The sequence below is a fragment of the Zosterops lateralis genome (assembly GCF_965231275.1).
Source record: "Zosterops lateralis genome assembly, chromosome: 24".
NCBI classification, from domain to species: domain Eukaryota; kingdom Metazoa; phylum Chordata; class Aves; order Passeriformes; family Zosteropidae; genus Zosterops; species Zosterops lateralis.
The window spans coordinates 7,416,616-7,436,586 of record NC_139784.1 but is presented as its reverse complement, the minus strand read 5'-3'; the positions used below and the strand labels follow the sequence as shown (position 1 = coordinate 7,436,586).

Sequence of the window (19,971 nt, the reverse complement as noted above, 5' to 3'; positions counted from 1 at the left end):
AGAATTGAATGAGCCTGGTTTTCTAAGAGATAAATATTTAATCTTTATTAAAATAATATGGGCATATTTTCTCTTTCTGTGTGCTTTTGGGGAGAGGGGGTTTGTTTTGGATTTCTTGGCTAATAAACAAGGAGGTTCAAAGAGCTACAAAATAAAATGTCTATATTATTTTATCTCTGCCTCTGAAATACACTTCGACATCAAGTTACTGCTGGTAATACTGTGCCTGGGGAGAATGAGACCTGAAAGGAAAAAAAAAGGCACCACGGTGTTCACAGCTTTCTCGGTTCAGGTTTATTAATTTAGTAGAAAATACAGAGGATTTTTAGTAACTGCACTCTCACTTATATCCAGATGTCCAGCAGACAGGGAGGTCATTTCTCAACTTCTTCCTTGCTGAGAGCCAACCTCCCACATACTCGGGGGAAAAAAAGAGGGTGGATTTTATCCCCCTGCATCTGAAAGAAAGTCAAGACAAAAGTCAAAGTGCTGCAGGAGAACTTGACAGCTCCAGACACTTTGTGTCCATCTAGGGATACCCTCTACAGCCCAACTACACCCCACATGACAAATTTCAACTCCCCAGGACTTGTCCCATGACCCCTACACCCAGACTGAGCAACAAGGCAGAGCAGCTCCAGGCCAAACACACCAACACCCGTGACACAGGACAGGACAAAAGGGGGGACACAACAGGGACAGAAATATCTCAGCAAGAAGAATGACCCTGAGGACTGAGAGAACTCGCAATGAGATGACCGAGGTAAGACCCATGGGGAGCTGACCAGGCTCAGAGAACCCTGCAGGAAGAAGATGCCAACAGGATGACTTGTTCCAAGAAAAGCAGAGATGGATGCCTGAGAATCCTACGGTCAGAATCCTGTACCTGTCTCTGCATTCTGACAAGACCTAATCCACCAGAATGGATCACAGCAGTGCACGGCTGTGGATACAGCTCAGAACAAGACCTGGAAAGGCGTCAGCCTGGACACTTGTGAAGAGAGATGGATTCTGAGGAGCCTCTGAGCTCCCGAGTCAAGGGTTTGATGCCTGGCCTGGTATCAGCACCAGGAACAGGAAGATGTTAAGAACGATGCCTGGGGTCTCCAAAAGACCCCTTGAAGGGTTAAGGCAAAAGACACACAAAACAAAACACACAACAGACACAGAGTGCACAACAGACAAGTGACACGACGTGCCCTCGGACTGCTCTGCCCTGCACACCTCAGCACTGTGAGACCTTCCCTCTATGTGCCCTAAAGGGGTCACATCTTGGACATCCCCATCTCCAAACCTGATTTAAAACCCCCTCCTGGTGACTCCTGACCCCACACCCCACTGTCATCCCCTCTGTGGCTCCCAGCCCTCCACTTATCTCTGGGACATCTGGGGATGCCTATCCATGTCAAAAGCCAAAGAAGGTGCCTCTCCCTTGGGGAAATTCCTGCTGTCACTGGGCTGGTGTCTCTCAGTCAGCTATAATAAAGAAAAGCAAATGTGACCGTGTGATCTCAGCAGCACATGGGCCAAAAAACAGCAATTCTGCTACTCACCACCTCCTGAACACACCCAGGTCCTCGGGCCCTGTGCTCCAGCTCTGCTCAGACACCAACACTGCGGGGTGTGCCTGGGTTAAGAGCAGACAAGGTGATGTGGCACTGCTGAAACTTGAGCAGCCCCTCGCTCCTCCCTGACACACCTCAACTCCTCGGCTGTTACCAAAGCCCACCTGGATGGCCCCTTCAAATGGAGAAGGTCAAGGCTTCACCACAGAGTCCTGTAATGTTGCCAAGGGCTCATGAGTGAGGCAGACTGGGACAGTAGTCCTGTTGGTGAGAGGGGAGTTCAGTGCAGTGCAAGTGGATTGCCTAAAACACACAATAAAGGATGTTTAGAGTTGCACCAGCAAGTGAAACTCCAGCAGAAGCAACTGCCTCTGTCCACTCATCACTGCTCACCTCGTCCACTTCACCTTGACTGCAGAGATCCAGCCTTACCTCCTAAAAATAAAGACAAAGAGCAGTGCTGTAACATGGCCACCATTTACACTCCCCTGCAAACACAAACAGTGACTGATCTTCTCAGGGGAGCCCCCTCACCCAGAATGGGGCACTCTGCCATGGATTTAATCCATCTGCACCTGAAACAAAGTCAGGACAAAAGTCAAAGTGCTGCAGGAGAACTCGACAGCTCCAGACACTTTGTGTCACCCTCACTCTTTTTACTCCTGAGGGGTCCATCCCACAAGGGCCCTCTCCTCCCTAAGGTAACTTTAAATTGCCTCCTGGGACTGAAAAGGTTTTTCCCCTTCTCCCAACCACCAGCCCCAACACTCAGCTTTTGGAATACGAGCAGACAAAATCCATCCTGGACAGAAATGATCGTGTTGGCTCCGTGGATTTGGAGATGTTCTCTGCTCCCACGTCGGTGCTGCCATATCCAAACTCCAGCTGTGCACCTCCTCACACTACCTGGGACCACAGAACAGAAAATGTGACTATTCCCCTCCAGAAGAGTCACCCCCGGGGCTCCTCTGCACCCCTGTCCCGGCTCCCCCTCAGATCTTCTCCCACTCCAGAGGCTGCCCAGAGTGAACCCAGCAAAAGGAAAAGGGACACACTGAGCACAGCACTCACCTCTGGGCCACCTGCCCAAGGGCCAACTCATCCCCTCCCTCTATTCCTTGGCACACCTGGGGCAGCAGCAGCAGCTGCAAAGAAACAAAAAAGGAAAAATCATGCTGAGTTCCTGTAAAACAGCAACCTCCCTGCTCTGACTGAAGCACAGCACAAGTGAACCTTAATGTTCCACCCATCTACCCTCCTCTGGCATCCTGGGCCAGCACATCTGCCAAGGGGATCACCTAAAATAAAATAAAACAGAACAGTGAATGCTTAGAGTAGAACCAGCAAGTGAGACTTGAGCAACAGCTTCTGTCCACCCATCACTGCTCACCTCGTCCACTTCACCTTGACTGCAGAGACCCAGCTTTGCCTCCTAAAAACAAAGACAAAGAGCAGTGCTGTAACATGGCCACCATTTACACTCCCCTGCAAACACAAACAGTGACTGACCTTCTCAGGGGAGCCCCCTCACCCGGGATGGGGCACTCTGCCATGGATTTAATCCATCTGCATCTGAAACAAAGTCAGGACAAAAGTCAAAGTGCTGCAGGAGAACTCGACAGCTCCAGACACTTTGTGTCAATCCAGGAATACCCTCTACAGTCCAACTACACCCCACATGACAAATTTCAACTCCCCAGGACTTGTCCCATGACCCCCACACCCAGACTGAGCAACAAGGCAGAGCAGCTCCAGGCCAAACACACCAACACCCGTGACACAGGACAGGACAAAAGGGGGGACACAACAGGGACAGAAATATCTCAGCAAGAAGAATGACCCTGAGGACAGAGAGAACTCGCAATGAGATGACCGAGGTAAGACCCATGGGGAGCTGACCAGGCTCAGAGAACCCTGCAGGAAGAAGATGCCAACGGGATCACTGATCCCAAGAAACGCAGGGATGGATGCCTGAGAATCCTATGGTCAGAATCCTCCACTTGGCTGTGCACTTTTAGAAGACCTAATCTGCCAGAATGGATCACAGCAGTGCACAGCTGTGGATACAGCTCAGAACAAGACCTGGAAAGGCACCAGCCTGGATGGTTGTGAAGAGAGATGGATTCTGATGTGTGTCTGAGCACCTGAGTCAAAGTTCAATGGTATCAGTGCCTGTTCAAGGAACAGGGAGATGTTAAGAACGATGCCTGGGGTCTCCAAAAAACCCCTTGAAGGGTTGAGGAAAAAGACACACCACACAGGACACACAAAAGACACAGAGTGCACAACAGACAAGTGACACAACGTGCCCTCGGACTGCTCTGCCCTGTTCACCTCAGCACTGTGAGACCTTCCCTTTACGTGCCCTAAAGGGGTCACAGCTTGGACATCCCCATCTCCAAACCTGACCCAAAAATCCCTCCCGGTGACTCCCAACCCACACCCCACTTTCACCCCCTCTGTGGCTTTGAGCCCTCCACTTATCTCTGGGATGTTCAGGGATGAGAATCCACATCAGGTGCCAAGGAAGGCTGTCTCTGCCTCTGGGAAATTCCTGCTGTCTCAGTCAGGTGCCATAAAGAAAACCAAACATCCACGGATGATCTCAGCAGGGCTGTTGGGTGAGAGGATCTCAGTGTAATACAAGTGACCACCTGAAACACACAAACAATAAGGGATGGTCAGAGCTGCACCAGAAACACCACTGCCCTGACCATACAAATATATCCATTTTAGAAAACAAAACACAAACAAAAGTCCAGCAAAAAAAGCCAACTCTTATTACTCCTAGTCCATACTCCAAATATAATAAAAATAACCCCATCTCCATTCTCCTCAAACAACCTCCAAAATATACAACCAGAACTCCCAACTTAAAGACATGCCTCTAACCAAAGGAGAACCAGAAAACCCATGTCTTTTGACCTATATAAATTCATTAACCTTACACATCAAAACCACAGAATTTTAAATCCTTAGTCCACACCATACACACCAATCCCATCACTGTATACAAAATCAAAGCCTATTTTCTATTACTAAGATAACAAAAAAGTCACAACTTTTAGCTGCAATAAAAGAACCTAATTAGCAGTAAAATAATCCCAAATTTTAACTAACCCAAAACCCCAAGCACTCCAAACCAACTTCCTCCAAAACAAATATTTTAAATGCCAAAAGCCCTCAAACATTTAAAATAACTACTTCCAAAATGCCTTCAGTACCTTTCACTCTGATTTGGAGAGCAAAGCAAGGAAAGAAAGAAAGCAGCTTGTTTTAAGAAAACAGTGTTCACTCCTGTGCATTCCCTCTCCAGTGTATTCAGCTGAAGCACAGACAGACTGCAGCACACAGATCTGATGGCTCTTTGTTAGTTGTTAGTTTTAGGGCAGGGAAGTTCCCTGCACTGATTTTTTTCCCCTTTTTTCTTAGGGCTCATTAAACCGGCTGCAGACTGAAAATCCCAGAGAAGCACCAAGAGCTGCACCTGCAGCCACAGGGCCTGGACCTCAGCATTTTATCAAAGCTGGAAAAGCTGACAAGAGACCAAAGGAGCTACAACCCACAGCAAGGACATTCTGAATTTACCATCTCGCCACAAAATAACAGAAAGTTTTATTATTTTATGTCATTCACTCTTTATGCTTGTCAGCACTTTGTTAAATAAATAGTTTTTCCCATTTTTCTCCAAAGAAGTTCTTTCCCAAACCAATTTAAAAGAAAGACCATTTTGGTTTACTCTCTAAAAAAAAAACCCATCCAAAAGTTTCCTCTCAGGTTTATCCTAAACCACAACAACAAACAATTCAATCCATAGAAATAAAAGTAGCACAAATATACTTAAATTAACAGCACCAAAAACAATTATTCCTAACTCAATGAACTCTTAATTCCTCAAAACCATCAAAACAAACAAACCACCTATAAATACACACAAAACCAAAAGATCCATTAGACTACAAACAATATCTCCTAAATTATCCAAAACTATAAAATATATACTGTAGTCAAGCATGCTAAATAAACAAACCCCTATAACACAATAAAAAAACACATTTAATTGTAAATATTAAGAAACCCTAAAAAATGAACTACATCACACTGTCCCAAACCCACTAAAACAAACACTAGATGCTCCCTATGATAAAAACCACCACTAAATAAATAAAAGCCTCCCCTATACCTCACACCACAGCCAATTACACCACTGTAAACCTTAGACAATAAACCCTGGAAAAACACAATATCCCCCAAAAATAATTCACCAACAAAACTCAGTTCAAAAATACTCTGACCATGTGAACTATGAAACCAAACATGAATTAAATACACCACATATCCCTCGTCACACCACCTACAAACAGAATAAAGCTACACAATAAATCACTAAAAACCACCAAACAGAAAAAACCAGCTCTACCCAACCTGGATCCCTCCATACAACACACAAAACCCCAACAACACTTTCAGAAGTCTCTCAAAAAAGCTACTTAAATTAGTTCTACCTCAAATACAAACAAATCCACACATAAAGTTACCTTTGCTCAAAAAACAAATTATATATAACAAATAACACCAAAAAAAGTCACACAAAACACTACGCACCACCTAAGAACATCATATTGAATAAAAGCCACACAGAAGTGCCACTATTCATTAAAATTCCAGGTGAAAAGAAAATCCCTCCACTTTAAACACAGACGACAACAGAAAAAAGGAGTTTCTTCAATCAATTTGAACTCCTTTTGTCTCCATAACTCCTTTTTCGTCTGGGAGCACCGGGGAGGGTTTATTAAGATGAAGCTGAAAAGGAAAAAAAAGTCCCCTCTATAAACCCACACTGGTTGACCTTGTGCTGCTGCTGGGTAGAAAGGTTTGATCCCCATCGCCTCCCAGGCAACGCTCCAAACCCACGTGCTCCCCATGAACCACAGCCAGGACCTCAGCGTGACCTCCTCACTCCCCACGGCTCCATACCAAAATGAGCTGGGGCTGCCCTCTTAACCTGGAACCGCCCCATCATTATCCATCACAGCTGCACCTGGGGCTGCTCTCTCCCCTCCCCATCCTGTGGCATCTCTCACCTGCAGCTGCTCCCAGTCCGAGCGTGAGGCAGAGGGGACTTGCTGTTCATTCCCGGGACGGTTCATGGTCTGCAGCTGACACGATGGGGCACCGGGCTTCCCTTGCTGTGGATAAGGACCCCTCTTCTCCTGCAGGTGCCCGAGGCTGGAACTGGGATTCCACCCCCGAAAATCCATATGCCTGAGGTTCATAATTCCCAAGGAAATTCCCCAGAAATCGTTACCCTTCATTTACAAATATTCCTTTGGAATCACTCCTGACTTGTCCTTCTGTGGAAGCGTTTCAAACATTCATTGGAGAGCTCAGGAGCCGAGTTGGCTTGTTTATGACTTGGCTGGACAAGCCCAGACAAAACCCAAACACCGAGAACGCCGCCGCCCCCCCGGCTCCGCCCCCCGGCTCCGCCCCCCGGCTCCGCCCCCCGGCTCCGCCCCCCCGGCTCCGCCCCCCGGCTCCGCCCCCCGGCTCCGCCCCCCGGCCGGGATGGGGGCGGGACCAAACTTCCACATACTCGGGGGAAAAAAAAAGAGTAAGGAAAAAAAAAAAGGAACAATGAAAACATGAAAAAAAAATTATAAAATAAAATCAAACAAAATAAAAATTTTTAAAAAACCTCAAAAGTTATTAAAAAAGAAAAAAAATATTAATAAAATCTAAAAGAAATTTTAAATATAATTAAAAAATTTAAAATACAAAATAAATAACATGAATGTAAAAACTGAAATAATATCCATAAATTAAAAAAAAATAAAAGTCATTAAGATTTTAAATAGTAATAAAGAAAAATTTGAAAATTTTAAAAATAAATAATAGACTAAAAATATAAAAATTAAAGAAACCAAAAGCATTTTAAAAAGACAAAACAAAAAATATATTAAAACATTAACCACAATACAATATTTAACATAAAATACAAAAATCAAAAATTAAAAAAAAATAAACAATAATAAAATAAAATACGAAATTAATTAAACACACCCCTCCCCTGATGCCACTGCCTAACACAGGCCCCAGGAGTTTTCTTGATTAGGCAGGGATAGGCAAAACAAACACAGTGCCTCCAGGAAAAAAAGGTTTTCTAGAAAATTCTTGGAAACAAATTCTGTTTTAGCAGGAAGCTCACTTGGGATGAACATCCACATGTGCCAAGGCAGGAAAGAACCACCCCCTTGTGTCCAAGGAACAGCAACTAGGCCGGGATTTAAGTTTTAATGGAACTTATGTAATTAAAAACACACTCAGTTGAACTTGAAAACGAGATGAATCAAGGCAATTAAACACTTTACAAGTTTTCCTGGGAATTCCCAGAATTCTGTGGATATGGTGCTGAACAATTCCTGATTTACCAACCTTAACTGGGGAAATTTCCTTGGAAATGTCCCCTAAGAATTAGCAAAATTCCAACTTGGATGAAAAATAGGAAAAAATAAATATTGCCTTACTAAAATCTGAGAGAGGAAAAACATCAAATAAAAGGAAGGAATAATATCCAACTCCCAGCTTGCCTGGAAAACAAGCTCAGGAATTTCTAACATGGAAAACTTTTGGAAGAGCCAGGAAGTCTGTGGAAGTCCATGGAATGATGATTTCAAATCTGCTGCCTCTGCTCTGATTTTCAAGGGAAGAGGGAGTTAAACATGCCTATTTACTCTGATTCCAGAATGATCTCTAGTTTGTGGGAGTAACAACCCAAATAAACTCCAATCTTACTTGTATTTGACAGATGAAACTCCCAGCAGAGATGGGAAGTTTCAGTGGAACCAAAGAGCCACAATTGCTGGAATAACAAAATTCCACTCAGCAAAATACAGCAATTCTATTGACAAATCCATGGAGGAGCAGGAGGAGGATGACACCAGGAACACAATTCAGCGGAAAGCAACGATTTACTGGAAAGGGCAAGAAATCAAACGGACAGTCTCTGGTTATGGTCAGGCATATCTCCAGGAGTCAGAGGGAAAAGTGGGAACCTTGGACTGGGATAAGGCCTTCCTGTGCCTCCACTTCCCACTGTCTCTCTCCTTTTTTGCCAAATACCTGCAAGAGGAAAAACAGCAGGAATAAAGTTTCAAACAGGAGGTCCTTGGTTCAGGCAGACTGAAGTGCAGCTCCCAGGGAGCGAGTCCAGGCTGTGCCCAGGGGAGCTCCGGGAATCTGGGATTGCCCGTGGGATTAAAGGGCTGGAAAAGCAGGACCCACCTGCCGGGTTTAGTGCTGGGACACAGCAAGGCCTCGGCTCAGGGGCAGCAGTTGGAGCTGGGACTGCAGGAGAACACCCCAAAGCCAGGGTAAACATCCAGCATGACACGCAGCACGCTCCAGGAGAAACTCAGGAGGGAGAAGCCCCCGGATGCTCCGTGTTCCTTGTCCTGGGCAGCTTTGACAGGGCCTCCCTCAGAATGCTGACCTCACCCTGCAGCTCCTACAAAATAGGAGAACTTATGGAAATCACCCAGCAATCCATGGATTTCCAGGTATTAAGAACCAAAGCAGCCGCCTCTCAGTGGTGTCCCCAAGGCCCAGCAGTGCCCAGCACCTCTGACTGGAATTTGAGGGCTCCCAGCACAGCCCCAGAGCAGCAGAAAAACCCACCTCCAGACTCACCAGAGAGATGACAGGAGCGCCCTCCCTGCGATGCCTGCTGAGCCAAGTGGAGCTGGCAGGGTGACCCATGGACATTCTGCGTTCACCTTTCAACAGAGTCAATGCAGAAACAGAACAAATCTCTCTCGGTGTCGAGATCCCTTCAGGTGCACCTGGAGATGCTGCAGTGTCCTTCAGCAGCCAAAACAGAACAGGGTTTCTACTGTGCTGTAAGTGAGAAATACAATTGAATCAGAAGAAAATAAAAGGAAGCACCTCTCTCCATGCTTTTTATATTAAAAAAGTCATGCATCAGAATTTTTTTAACCGTTCATTCTTGCTTTACACTGTGTAAATTACGAGCACTCAACTTCCAGCCTGAATTTGCAACAGCTCCTCAGGCTGACTGAGCTCAGCCAGACCTCCAGAATCACTGAATTGTGGAAGGGAAAGCTCATCCCATTCCAGCCCCACCCAGGGCACGGACACCTTCCACCAGATCCAGGGGCAGCCACAGCTTCTCTGGGGAACCCGTGCCAGGGCCCCGCCGCCCTCCCAGGGAACAATTCCTTCCTGATATTTAATCTAAACCGGCCTCCCTTCATCCTGATGAAGCCGTTCCCCTTGTCCATCACTGCGTGTCCTTGTGAGAAATCCCTCTCCATTAGGGCATAAGCGGCTCGCACAGACCCCCCCAAATCAATGTTCCGGGGGCTCCCGGGGCCACACGAGCACTGCGGGCGTTTTACCGGCTTCTCCTGCCGCCTTCCCCGGGAACCCCGGCTCGGCTCCAGCTCCGGGCACAGCGCCAGCGTGTCCCGCCCGCCCGCCGGGGGATCGGCAGCGGCCCCGACACCGCCTTGAATGGCCCGCCGAGGAAGCGGCAGTGAGGGCGAACACCGGCCGGGGCCGCCCGGAACTACCCCCGGCTCGGGCGGGCGCGGCTCGTTCAGGGAAACTCGGCTGGGTTCGGCTGTTCGGGGAAACCCGGCGATTTCCGTCAGTAGTCGGCTATTCTCGGCTGTTCGGAGAAACTCGGTCATTTCCGTCAACCGTCGGCTATTCTCGGCTCTTCGGCTACACTCGGCTATTTCCGTCAGCAGTCGGCTCTTTTCGGCTGTTCGGCAACGCTCGGTCATTTTCGTCACACCTCGACTGTTTTGGTGGCAGAGAGCATTACGTCACTTTCGCCCCTCCCCGCCGCCATCTTTAGAAGGTCAACAGCAGCGAGCCGAGCCGCCATCTTGGTAGTGGCGCCCCTTTAAGGCCCCCCCATAGGTGTCTAACACAAGCGCCTGACTAAAATGAGTAACCCGAACCCGCCTGCGGCGTGGCTGAACCCACAGCCCGTGTCCCTACACCTGGAGACGCCACAGAAAATTGTCCTTGGGCGGCGCCGTGGTCGGGATTTTTGTGCAGGCAGTCTGATAGACACACATGGGGAGGGCCCTCATTTTTCCCGCCCTTTTCGCCGCCATCTTTAGAAGGTCAAGCGCCGCGAGTCGTGCCGCCATCTTGGTTGTGGCACTCCCCCCAAATGTCCCCCTCGGCTGCTCGCACAAGCGCCTGACAACATCGCCTGCCCAAACACTGCCGTGGCGCCACTCAGCCCCCATCCCGTGTCCACGCACCTGCGTATGCCGCGGAAAAACCGCTCCGGGGCTGCTCCCTGGTCCAGGTCGCGCGCAGGCAGCCGGCTGCCACGTGCCCTGGGTCCCCTCTTTTTTTTTCCCGCCTTTTTGGCCGTGATCTTTCGGTTCTCGGGCGGCAGCACTGCCCGTGAGCTCAGAGACCGAGGCTGCTGCTCACATCGGGTACCGGCACGGGGGAGAATTGCAGTACCGCTGTATGACCACAGGATGGCAGCACTGCCGCACAGCTCTCGGGACGGACGCGGGGGACAGTTGCAGTACCGATCTTTATCCACAGGATGGCAGCATTGCCTTACAGATCGGCTCGGGGGGAGCTGCAGTACCGATCTTTATCCACAGGATGGCAGCATTGCCTTACAGATCGCCTGCCATCAACCAAACCGAATCCAAAAAAGCCTTCAGTTTAGGCTGCATTTCAAAATTACTTCTATTTCTGACTTTGATATATCTAATAACCATTACAAATTTATCTATTATATCATGTACATTATATTAGGTATATTTTACATATTATAATAAATGGAACAAGTAATAATATAGTGTATCAATAGTGTATCTATTCCTATTATCTTTCATATTTTATAGTTCTCATTCTGTTACTTATATTCTTATTATTTTGCATTTGTAATTTTTTTCAATTTGTATTCACTTCTTTCCATTTTTACCGATATTTTAAACTATAGGAATTAATTGACCTACCACATCAGAACCACAGTTAAGTAGAATTGAATGAGCCTGGTTTTCTAAGAGATAAATATTTAATCTTTATTAAAATAATATGGGCATATTTTCTCTTTCTGTGTGCTTTTGGGGAGAGGGGGTTTGTTTTGGATTTCTTGGCTAATAAACAAGGAGGTTCAAAGAGCGACAAAATAAAATGTCTATATAATTTTATCTCTGCCTCTGAAATACACTTCGACATCAAGCTCCTGCTGGTAACACTGTGCATGGGTAGAATGAGACCTGAAAGGAAAAAAAAAGGCACCACGGTGTTCACAGCTTTCTCGGTTCAGGTTTATTAATTTAGCAGAAAATACAGAGGATTTTGGCTAACTGCGCTCTCAATTCTACCCAGACGTCCAGCAGACAGGGAGGTCATTTCTCAACTTCTTCCTTGCTGAAAGCCAACCTCCCACATACTCGGGGGAAACAAGAGGGTGGATTTAATCCATCTGCACCTGAAAGAAAGTCAGGACAAAAGTCAAAGTGCTGCAGGAGAACTTGACATTTCCAGACACTTTGTGTCAATCCAGGAATACCCTCTACAGTCCAACTACACCCCACATGACAAATTTCAACTCCCCAGGACTTGTCCCATTCCCCCACACCCAGACTGAGCAACAAGGCAGAGCAGCTCCAGGCCAAACACACCAACACCCGTGACACAGGACAGGACAAAAGGGGGGACACAACAGGGACAGAAATATCTCAGCAAGAAGAATGACCCTGAGGACCGAGAGAACTCGCAATGAGATGACCGAGGTGAGACCCATGGGGAGCTGACCAGGCTCAGAGAACCCTGCAGGAAGAAGATGCCAACAGGATCACTGATCCCAAGAAACGCAGAGATGGATGGCCAAGAATCCTACGGTCAGAATCCTCTACCTATCTTTGCATTCTTACAAGACCTAATCTGTGTCCCCGCCATGGGTTGTGTCCCCCGTGTCCCCCACCCCAGCTCCTGTCACCGTGTCCCCCTCCCCAGCTCTGTCGCCCATGTGTTCCCCGCTCCTGTCCCCATGTCCCCTCAGTCTCATCCCTGTATCCCCCAGTTTTGTGCCCACCCCTCCAGATGTGTCCCTACATCCCCCCCGTCCTGTCCCCACATTGTCCTCCATCCTGTCCCCGTGTCCCCCCAGTCCTGTCCCCTTGTCCCCCACACCCAAAGCCCCCCCAAGCGTCCCCCAATGTCCCCAAAGGGCCCCAATTTCCTCCCTGTCCCCCTCTGTCCCCACTGGGGGTGCGACACATCCCCTGATGTCACCGTGGGGGTGACACAGTGACAGGGGCCCGATGAGGGGGGGACACCGCAGCCCCCCTTGATGTATTTTAGGGTTTTTCTTGGGGGGGGTTTCTCTTCCCACCAGGTGAGGGGCGCACTGGGGGTCCCTGCCCTGTGACAGGGGACACAGGGGACACTCCTGGTCCCCAGTTGGTGTCACTGTCCCCACCTGTGTCACTGTCCCCAGTTGGTGTCACTGTCCCCACGCAGCTCCATGGCCACCCCCGGGTGTCCCCATCTCTCTGGTGGCCGTGCTCAGGGGGGTCCCCAAATGTCCCCCCCCATCTCTATCCTTAAATGGGACAAACCCACCCTGGGGACACCTCAGGGGGGACACTTGGTGACAGGAAGTGGCGGTGGAGGGGTGGGACCCTCCCCTGGGACCCCCCCGAGGATGAGACCCTCCCCTGGGTTGGGACCCTCCCCTGGGATCCCCCCCCGAGGATGAGACCCTCCCCTGGGACCCTCCCCCTGGGTTGGGACCCTCCCCCGAGACCCCCCCGAGGGCCCCCCCGGCCCCGCTGGCTCCGTCAATCAGCGCTGGCCCCAGTCCCGGGAACATGGAGGGCCCCGAGCTGCTCCGGCTCTGGGCGGTGGCAGGCGAGTGACAGCCCTGTCACCTCCCCTTGGGGACACACAGGGCCTGGGGACCCCCCGGCAGGGAGGGGAGGGTTGGGGGGACCCCGCGGTGTGGGGGGGACAGGGAGGGGTAAGAGGGGGAGGATGGGGTGGGACGTGACAGAGCTAAAAAAAGCCACCTTGTCCCTGTCCCCTCCCTGTCCCTGTCCCTTGTCCCTGTCTCCTGTCCCCCCATGTCCCCTGTCCCCCCATGTCCCCTGTTCCGAGTGCCAGGGACATCTGGGACAGGGTGGGGGACAATGAGTGGGACTTGAGTGTGACAATTGGGGCGAGGGGAAGTGCTGGGCCCATCCTGTCCCCTGTCCCTTGTCCCCTGTCCCTGTCCCCATCCCTGTCCCTCTCTCTGTCACTGTCCCTGTCCCTTGTTCATTGTCCCTGTCCCCATCCTCTGCTGCCCTTCCAGGGGGACACTTGTCACCCTCCTGTCCCCAGGGGTCTCTTTTTCACGGGGGGGAAACTGAGGAGGGGCCGTGGCTCCAACCCCCATATGTGACCACAGCCCTGGCCCTGGGGGTGACCCGGGCCACTGTCCCCGAGCCCTGGGCCACTGTCCCCGAGCCCCGGGTCCTGCCCGAGCTCCGATTGTCGGCCGAGACCGGGACCATCTTCGTGCACGAGCTGGAGCGGGAGCTGTTCCTGGAGGCCTTCGAGGAGGAGGATGATGATGGTGAGGGTCGGGATGGGGGGCTGGGGATGGTCAAAGAGGGGTTAATCCACTGGGATCACCCCAGCTGGGCTGTCTGTTTGTCTGTCTGTCCCTTCCCTACACCCTCCACCCATCTGGGTGCAAGGTCCCCCCTTTATTTGGGGTCACAAATTTTGGGGTCACCAGCTGTCCCCAGCTTGGCTGGCTGTCTGTCCATCCCTCCTCTCCACCCTCCACCTATCGCAACCCACCTCTGCCTCCGGCCAGCTCTTCTGAGGGCAGCGACCTTCCCCAGCGAGTTGCCTTGGGTAAGGCAGCCCCAGCCCAGGTGGCGCAGGGCGCCTCGGTGGGTTTCAGCTCTTTTGTGAAGTCCAAGACTATCAGTCCGGACAAGGCTCTCGCTGTTGGAGGCTGCTCTTCCTGAGGGGTGATCCCAAGTGGCACACAAGGAAACACAGGAGCCAGGGATGGTCTCCGGGAGGCCTCTTTACCTCCTCTCCACCAACGGGCCAAAGACCCCAGGGGCTCGGCTGTCGGGGTTTTATGCACCTACCAAGGGGGTGGGGTTTTACCAACAACCAATGCGGTTACAAACTGAGGAAACGGACCAATCAGGGAGAATATTAATAAACAAATTAGGAGATTGAAACTTGGACCAATCAGGGGAAGGATACAGAACTGACCAACCAGGGGACAGAACTGGGGTAGCCAATCCAGAGCTGGGGGGGCTCATGCACTGTCTGCTCTCCAAGGGAGTGCAGGGGGCAGGACCCTTTCAGTGTCCTCTCCGGGGGCAGGGGCCTCCACATCCACCCATCTGGGGGTCCCTCCTTGTGGTGTCTCCTTTATTTGGGGTCACAGATTTTGGGCTCACCAACTGTCCCCAGCTGGGCTGTCTGTCTGTCCATCCCTCCCCTCCACCCTCCACCCATCTGGGGGTCCCTCCGTGTGGGATTTCCTTTATTTGGGGTCACCAAGCTGGGGTCACCAGCTGGGCTGTCTGTCTGTCCATCCCCTATACCCTCCACTCATCTGGGGGCCCCTCCTTGTGGTGTCCCCCCTTTATTTGGGGTCACCAAGGTGGGGTCACCAGCTGTCCCCAGCTGGGCTGGCTGTCTGTCTGTCTGTCCATCCATCCCTTCCCTCCACCCTCCACCCATCTGGGGGTCCCTCCATGCGGGATCCCCCCCTTTATTTGGGGTCACCAAGGTGAGGTCCCCAGCTGGGCTGTCTGTCTGTCCATCCCTCCTCTACACCCTCCACCCATCTGGGTGCAGGGTCCCCCCTTTATTTGGGGCCACAAATTTTGCGGTCACCAACTGTCCCCAGCTGGGCTGTCTGTCTGTATGTCTGTCCATCCCTGCACCCATCTGGGGTCCCTCCATGTGGGGTCCCCTTTCTTTGGGGTCACCAAGGTGGGGTCCCCAGCTGGGCTGTCTGTCTGTCTGTCTGTCCCTTCCCTCCACCCTCCACCCATCTGGGGGTCCCTCTGTGTGGTGGACATGGGGTTTTCTCCCTGTGGGTGTATTTTGGGGTCACCTCCCTCTAGTGTGCCCTGATGTGAAGGGTGGAGGTGAATGTGGGGTTTTCTCACCATGGGTGGGTTTTGGGGTTACCTGTCCTGCAGGTGGGATCCCACAGTCTCTTCTCATGGTGTGTTTTGGGGTCACCCTTCAGGGTCCATGTCCTGGTGGGATCCCCCAGCCCCTCTCAGGGTCTATTTTGGGGTCACCAGCCCCTCTCAGGGCGTGTTTTGGGGTCACTCTGCAGGGTCTATGTCCTACTGGGCTCCCCCAGCCCCTCTCACTGTTGGGTGGGTTTGGGGTCACCTCCCACCAGTGTCCCACAATGTGAAGGGTGGAGGTGGACATGGGGTCTTCTCACAGTGGGTGGGTTTTGGGGTCACCAGCACCCCCAGGGACCATCCCAGTTTCCCGTGGAGCTGAGTGATGTCCCCACCCCTTGGCCATGTCCCCACAGCCCCGGTGACTTTCCGCGCCCACCTTTGGGACCACCCGGACCTGCCGCGGTGGCTCCGCTTCATCCAGCGGGGCCCAACCCAGCCCGGCTTCCTTTATGGCTGTCCCCTGGATTCGGAGCTGGGAACCCACAACCTGCAGGTTCGGAGCCCCCAGGAGGTTTTGGGGTGACCCCAGAGCGGGGCAGACCCACCCCAGGTGTGTCCCCTCCTCACCTGTCCCAGGTGTTGGGTTATAACCGGCGCACCTTCGGCACCGTGTCCCAGCGACTGGTGATCAGCGTCACCCCTGCCCCAGGTAGGGCCCCCCAAAAACTGCCCCTGGGGTGGGTAAAGGGGAACCCAAATGGGGAGGGGGCTTGAGGGGAGGAAGGGTTTTGGGGCAAGAACCATTGGGAACCCCCAAAAAATCCTAAAACCACCCCAAAACCACCCCCAAAACACCCCAAAACCAACCCAAAACCACCCCAAACCACCCCGAAACCACCTCAAAAACACCTCAAAAACACCTCAAAAACACCCCAGAAACATCCAAAACTACCCCAAAAGCACCCCAAAACCACCCCCAAAGCCACCTCCAAAACACCCAAAAAAATTCTAAAAAAATCCCAAAAAAACACCCCAAAAAATCCCCAAACCACCCGAAAAACATCCAAAAAACACCCAAAAAATCCCAAAAACCGCCCAAAAACATGCCAAAAACACCCCCCAAAAAAAAATCCCAAAAACACCCCAAAAATTGTCACCCTCACCTGTCCCGCAGGTGGGGACGCCCCATTCCAGGCCGAGTTCGTGGTCGGGGACAGGAACGTGGAGGAGCTGCTGCCCGAGGGGTCCCGGGAGATGTTCCTGAGGGGCTCGGCCGGAGTTTGGGATCGTGGGGACCTTCACGTCATCAATGTCACCTCGGCCCTGGACCGCGGTGGCCGCGTCCCGCTGCCCATCGAGGGCCGCAAGGAGGGGTATGGGGTGGGGTGGGGGTCCTAAAGGGAGGGTTTTGGGGTTATCTCACTCCTTGGTGGGGTTTGATGTGGAGGGTGGAGGTGAATATGGGGTTTTGTCATGGTGGGTGGGTTTTGGGGTCACCCCACAGGGTCTATGTCCAAGTGGGATCCCACAGCCCTTTCTCACTATTGGGTGTATTTTGGGGTCACATCCCTCCCGAGTGTGGTCTGATGTGAAGGTTTGGAGGTGAATATGGCGTTTTCACATGGTGGGTGGGTTTTGGGGTCACCCCTCGGGTTTTATGTCCTGATGGGCTCCCCCAGCCCCTCTCAGGATGTGTTTTGGGGTCCCCAGCCCCTCTCAGGGTGGGTTTTGGGGTCCCCCCACAGGGTGTATGTCCTGGTGGGCTCCCCCAGCCCCTCTCAGGGTCTATTTTGGGGTCACCCCGGGTGTGTTTTGGGGTCCCCCGCAGGGTGTATGTCCTGGTGGGCTCGCACAGCCCCTTCTCGCCCTGCCTGCTCTCGGCCGTGTCCCCCCAGAGCCGCTCCCGCTGCCAGCGCGGGCAGCGCCCCCTCGCCTCCTGCTACGACACCTTCGCCCCGCACTTCTCCATCCGCTGGTGCGCCCTGAGCCTGGTGAGACCCTCCCCACTGCCCCTGTGCCCCCCAAACCCCTCCCCACTGCCCCGGGCCCCCCAGAGCCCCCCAACCCCTCCTGACCCTGGTGAGACCCCTCCCCACTGTCCCCAGAGCCCCCAGAGCCCCCCAACCCCTCCTAAACCCCCCTATTTCCCCCCAGAGCCCCTCAAACCCCTCCCCACTGCCCCTGTGCCCCCCAAACCCCTCCCCACTATCCCCACTCCCCCCCAAACCCCCCAAACCCCCCCTAACCCCCCCAATTTCCCCCCTCAGCGGCAGGTCCAGCCCATCCCCACCACTCCGGGCCCGGTGCGGGGGTCGGGGGTGCTGGAGGAGGGGGCGGATTTCGAGCCCCCCAGCCCGGCCGAGCCCCGGGGGATGGTCCCCGATTTCCTGGTGACTCTGCTGGTGCCTCTGGCCGTGGCCGCGCTGCTGCTGCTGCTGCTGGGACACCTCATGTGCTGCCGCAGGGAGGGGCTGTGAGTCTGGGGGGGTTGGTTGTGGGGTGGGGAGGGGTCTGTCCATGCTGGCAGAGGATGGAGACCCCCGGCCTGAGGGTCTTTTCCCTGGGTGTTGTTACCCTGGGACAGCCGAGGGTCTCCCCGTCCTGTCCTGGGACAACTGGAGGTCCTTTCCCTGGTCTTTTTGACAACCGGGGGTCCCTTCCCCACCTTTGTGACCCTCAGGACAACTAGGGGTCCCTTTCTGAGTCCTTGTGACCCCCCAGGAGAACCGGGGGTCCCTTCCCTGACCTTTGTGACCCCAGGACAACATGGGGGTGGTCAGAGCCTTTCTCATCATGATTATCAGGGTTTTTTCCCTTTTTTCTTCTGTTTTGTAGGGAAAAACGGGACCTGCAGACGTCTGAGTGAGTGCTGGGGGGGCTGGGGGGGCTGGTTTGATAGGAACCCCAATAAGGGAATAAGAAACCCAACAGCAGAACAGGAACCCAAATGACGGGATAGGCACCCAAATAACAGGATAAGAACCCAAACAACAGAATAGGAACCCCGATGACAGGATAGGAACCCAAATAATGGGACAGGAACCCCACTAATGGGACAGGAAGCCAAATAAAGGAATAAGAACCCCAATAGCGGGATAGGAACCCCAATAATGGAATAGGAACCCAAATAAAAGGATAAGAACCCCACTAACAGGACAGGAATCTCAATAAGGGGACAGGGACCCCAATAATGGGACAAGAACCCCGACAACAGGACAGGAACCCAAATAAGGGGAACAGGAACCCAAATAACAGGATAAGAACCCCAATAATGGAATGAGAACCCCAGTAATGGGAAAAGAACGCCAGTAACAGAATGGGAACCCCAATGACAGGACAGGAACCCAAATAACGGGATAAGAACCCAAATAACAAGATAAGAACCCCAATAGTGGGACAGGAACCCCAGTAACGGGACGGGAACCCAAATGATGGAATAAGAACCCTAATAGCAGGACAGGAACCCCCAATAACGGAATAAGAACATATAACAGGACAGAAACCCAAATAACAGAATGAGAACCCCAATAACTGAACAGAAACCCCAATACCGGCTCCCTGAGGCTCTCGCCCCATCCCGTCCCCGCAGCCTCCAGCTGTTCCACCACAGCTCCATCGCGGGGGACACGCGGGAGCTGCGGGCCATGGCCGGGAGCCGGGACGTCCCGCGGCCGCTCTCCACCCTGCCCATGTTCAACGTCCGCACGGGGCAGCGCCACGACCCCATGGGCAGCGCCCGCGCCCCGCTCCTGCCGCCCTGAGGGGGCCCCAGGGCTTTTGGGGGATCTCAATGGGTTCTTGGGAAGTCCCAATGGGTTTTTGGGGAGTTCTGATGGCTTTTGAGGGGTTCCGATGGGTTTTGGGGAGTTCCAGTGGTTTTTGGGGTGTCTCAATGGGTTTTTGGGGAGTTGCGATGGTTTTTGGGGGGGTCCCAATGGGTTTTTGGGAAGTCCCAATGGGTTTTTGGGGAGTTCTGATGGCTTTTGGGGGGGTCCTGATGGTTTTTGGGGAGTCCTGATGGGGTTTGGGGGGTCACGATGGCTTTTTGAGGGGTTCCGATGGGTTTTGGGGAGTTCCAGTGGTTTTTGGGGGGTCCCAATGGGTTTCTGGGGAGTTCCGGTGGTTTTTGGGAGGTCTTGATGCCATAAGGGGAGTCCTGATGGGTTTTTGGGAGGTCCTGATGGGTTTTGGGGAGTTGCGATGGTTTTTGGGGGGTCCCGATGGCTTTTGGG

The 19,971-nt window shown here is 52.2% G+C and overlaps 1 protein-coding gene and 1 long non-coding RNA gene across 2 annotated transcripts; one reads left to right on the top strand and one right to left on the bottom strand.

Moving 5' to 3' along the window:
* Positions 1-277: 277 nt before the first annotated feature.
* LOC310918777 lies at positions 278-2,929 on the bottom strand. Its single transcript, XR_014591746.1, has 5 exons — positions 2,637-2,929; positions 1,998-2,471; positions 1,730-1,826; positions 1,554-1,627; positions 278-1,476 (listed from the first exon to the last, which is right to left on the bottom strand). It is a non-coding gene; the product is annotated as an uncharacterized lncRNA (long non-coding RNA).
* Positions 2,930-13,445: 10,516 nt separating this feature from the next.
* Positions 13,446-19,661, top strand: SGCA (sarcoglycan alpha). Its single transcript, XM_083877686.1, has 9 exons — positions 13,446-13,487; positions 14,026-14,193; positions 16,153-16,292; positions 16,376-16,448; positions 16,914-17,112; positions 17,568-17,730; positions 18,007-18,212; positions 18,575-18,601; positions 19,329-19,661. Exons 1-9 carry the CDS (start codon positions 13,448-13,450, stop codon positions 19,498-19,500), a joined length of 1,188 nt encoding a protein of 395 aa, XP_083733812.1. The 5' UTR covers positions 13,446-13,447; the 3' UTR covers positions 19,501-19,661.
* The last annotated feature ends 310 nt before the right edge of the window (positions 19,662-19,971 follow it).